The 3,636-nt window shown below is 52.9% G+C and overlaps 1 protein-coding gene across 1 annotated transcript in view; it reads right to left on the bottom strand.

Annotated features, from left to right (window-relative positions):
• LOC106817177 (DNA-directed RNA polymerase III subunit RPC1-like) overlaps window positions 1-3,636 on the bottom strand; it is a 25,784-nt gene that overhangs the window by 1,991 nt on the left and 20,157 nt on the right. Inside the window, exons 28-32 of the mRNA XM_014821833.1 lie at window positions 3,347-3,436; window positions 2,770-2,880; window positions 2,428-2,634; window positions 2,119-2,178; window positions 279-442 (exon numbers count right to left, since the gene is read on the bottom strand). Of these exons, the coding sequence (XP_014677319.1) occupies window positions 279-442; window positions 2,119-2,178; window positions 2,428-2,634; window positions 2,770-2,880; window positions 3,347-3,436 (632 nt within the window). The remainder of the gene's footprint in view (window positions 1-278; window positions 443-2,118; window positions 2,179-2,427; window positions 2,635-2,769; window positions 2,881-3,346; window positions 3,437-3,636) is intronic.

The following is a 3,636-nucleotide window of genomic DNA, read 5'->3' as shown; positions in this document are numbered from 1 at the left end:
CGCCCCTCTCTTCCCTTCTCACTCTCTCCCTTGTCATCTTCCCCTCGGAGACGGGCAGCCCTCCTCGGCGTGCCGCCGTCGCGGTGCTCTCTCGTCGTTGATACTGAAGGTCATTGAGGTGTCTTCCTCCATCTCCTCTTTCCCTCTCTCTCCCTTCGCTCCTCCCTCGATTCCTCTATCCACAGCCCTTCATTTTCCCACTTCTTCTTCTCCCTCTCTCCTCCCTCCTACTCTCGCCTCGTCTCTCCCTCTCTTCGTCGTTCTACCTGAAGGGCTCATAGGAGGTCAGCGAGCAGCATGACGTGTCGTCGGTCGATGCTCATGCCGTGGTTCACCATCGTGTACTGCACCTCGTGTATGATGCACGCGCGCGCCGCCTCAATACCCAGCGTCTTCTCCATCTCGTACGTGTTGTTCGACACCGTCGCCGTACCCTTCACGCCTGCAGACGATGATGACGAACAGACGATAATATGCAGACGATAATAGGCAGACGATAATAGGCAGACGATAATAGGCAGACGTAAATTTATAGACAAAACGATAGACAAACAAAAAACGATAGACAAATAAACAATGGAAAAGAAACGAGTGGTCCTCTCTGGCTATATATCTCGCTGTTTCGTGCGTGCTGTCACTGACTTTCTTTCTCCCTCCATCTCTCTCTCTCTCACACACACACTCTCTTTCTCTCTCTCACTCTCTCGCTTTTCCTCTTTCTTACTGTCTCTCACTCTCGCCCATTCTGTCTCTCTCTCTCTNGTCTCTCTTTTACTCCCCCTCCTTCTCTCTATCCCGCCGTCTTTTTTCCCGCCCTCCCACCTTTCTTTTTTACTTTGCGTTCACCCCTCTTTTTTCTCCCTCTCTCCCCTGCCTTTCTCCCACCCTTCTTCTTTACTTCTCTCCCTCCCTCATTCCCTCCCTATCTCTTCTTCGCTTCCCTCCATCCCATCCTTCTTTTTCCCCTCTCTCCCTTCGTCCCTCCCTCATTCCCTTTCCCCCTTTCTCCCTTCGTCTCTCCCCCTTCCCTCCCTCTCTCCCCTTCTCTTCCTCGCTCCCTCTCTTCCCATTCTCTTCGTCTCTCCCCCTCGAGACGGGAGCCCTCCTCGCGTGCCGCCGTCGGTCTCTCTCGTCGTTCGTACCTTGAAGGTCATGAGGTCGTCTTTTCCATCTCCCCTTTCCTCTCTCTCCCTTCCTCCCTCCCTCATTCCCTCTCTCTCTCCTTCTCTCCCTCCCTTCTCCCTTCTCTTTTCCTTCTCTCTCCTCCTCTCTCCCTCGNGCTCTCTTTTACTCTCCCTCCTTCTTTCTATCCCGCCCTCATTTTTTCCCTCCCTCCCACCTTTCTTTTTTAGTTGCGTTCACCCCTCCTTTTTCTCCCTCTCTCCCCTGCCTTTCTCCCACCCTTCTTCTTTACTTCTCTCCCTCCCTCATTCCCTCTCTATCCCTTCTTCGTTTCCCTCCCTCCCACCCTTCTTTTTCCCTTCTCTCCCTTCGTCCCTCCCTCATTCCCTTTCCCCCTTTCTCCCTTCGTCTCTCCCCCTTCCCTCCCTCTCTCCCCTTCTCTCCCTCGCACCCTCTCTTCCCATTCTCTTCCTCTCTCCCTTCGTCTCTCCCCCTCGAGACGGGAGCCCTCCTCGCGTGCCGCCGTCGGTCTCTCTCGTCGTTCGTACCTTGAAGGTCATGAGGTCGTCTTCTCCATCTCCTCTTTCCTCTCTCTCCCTTCCTCCCTCCCTCATTCCCTCTCTCTCTCCTTCTCTCCCCTCCCCTTCTCCCCTTCTCTTTTTTCCCTTCTCTCTCCCTCCCTCTCTCCCCTCGTCCCTCCCCCTCTCTCTCGTCGTTCGTACCTTGAAGGTCATGAGGTCGTCTTTTCTATCTCCCCTTTCCTCTCTCTCCCTTCCTCCCTCCCTCATTCCCTCTCTCTCTCCTTCTCTCCCCTCCCCTTCTCCCCTTCTCTTTTTTCCCTTCTCTCTCCCTNCGACGCAACAGCGTACAACGTGATGCAACGCGACGCAACAGCGTACAACATGATGCAACGCGACGCAACAGCGTACAACGTGATGCAACGCGACGCAACAGCGTACAACATGATGCAACACCTTGCAACATGATATAACGTGCAACACAAAGCAACACGGACGAAGGCACGGCGCGGCAGCTGGCTGTTGTAGATGACGACAACTGCAACACGACGCAACAGCGTACAACGCAACACAACATACAACAACACCATGTCCACCTCGATGAACAGCAGCCTGCTGTTGTAGATGTAAGAACAACAACAAAGTAGACAGATTTACATTGTGCTACTATCTTCTTCCTTAACTTTGGCTCATCCCCAAAAGACGTTTCCTGGGCCCCGCATCAACAACTGGTAAACTCTCACCTAACCAAAGTCGGCGGCGGCTGCGCGCGCGAGCGCTCACTTACACGAGTCGTTCACGCACATGTCCTCCCCGCTGCTGTAGTTCTTGCCTTTTGTGCGCAGGTTTGCCAGGACCGGACACCCGGGGTTCGGCCGCAGGATCAGGCTGAATATCTGCTTGCCCGTCCAGAGTCGAATGGGCTGCAGGAAGACGCGATGCAAAGTTGGAAACGGCGCGCATCCACGAGAGTACGACTCCGAGAGAAAAAAATCTGATGAATGCAATAGTGTGAAAGCGAATTTCTCATTACAAAACTATGTACTCTATGATTATTTCTATTAGCTCCCTATGTCCCAGCTAGGACGAGGACGACTTAGATTGCTAATGTCGGTGTGCAGGCACCGACGCAATGAAAGGATATTCATCGATGCCACTCCGGCGAAATGGAAGGTCTTCAGAGTCATCTGAGTTCCCGGCTCGCCTATGCTCTGTGCGGCGATGGCGCCGACAGCCGTGCCTGGCAAACACGAACGCGCAGGTTACGGTTAGAGAACAACAACAAATACAACCCTGATAACGACAGAAATGACAACAATGACGACAGAAACAACAACAATAAATTCATGATGACAGGAACAGCGACAACTACAACAACAAAGATAACACGATAACAACAAGAACACCAACATCAATATCAACAACAACAACAACAACAACAACAACAACCCAACAACAGCGACAACCACTACGATGACTAGCTAGACTTCAGGAACAAAACCCCGTTCCCTTAAAAGAAACTCGACGGGAAACGCATTTGCAGATTCTTGATCTCTCTCTCTCTCTAGCAACCAAACTCTCAACTCGTTGTGATTCTTATGCACTGCACACGATACTGCGAGTTGAAATCTTTTGTGATGGCGAGAATCGGCGGCGACCGGAGCGCCAGAGCGAAGAGAAGGTGACCGGTTGTCGGACGCACGTACCTGGCTCCATGCTGGCTCTCTTGTACTTGCTGATGCACGTGGCAACAAACTCTCGCAGCTGCGTGGATGCCACACGCTCCACCTTCAGACCTGTGGCAGGAGACAGTGGCGGCGTGAGAATGATTGCAGTTAGACACAAGACGGGGGAAGGATGCATGTTGCTACTCTTAATCTCTGCGAGCGCTCTCTCTCTCTCTCTCTCTCTCTCTCTCTCTAGGCTGCTCTCGCTCTCTCCGCTCCGGGTGCTCGCCAATCTCCCTCTCCCTCTGCTCTCTCCTCTCTCTTCTCTT

This window comes from Priapulus caudatus, unplaced genomic scaffold, assembly GCF_000485595.1.
Source record: "Priapulus caudatus unplaced genomic scaffold, Priapulus_caudatus-5.0.1 Scaffold1621, whole genome shotgun sequence".
NCBI lineage: Eukaryota > Metazoa > Priapulida > Priapulimorpha > Priapulimorphida > Priapulidae > Priapulus > Priapulus caudatus.
The sequence above is the reverse complement of the archived record's forward strand: the minus strand, read 5'-3'. Positions and strand labels throughout refer to the sequence as shown.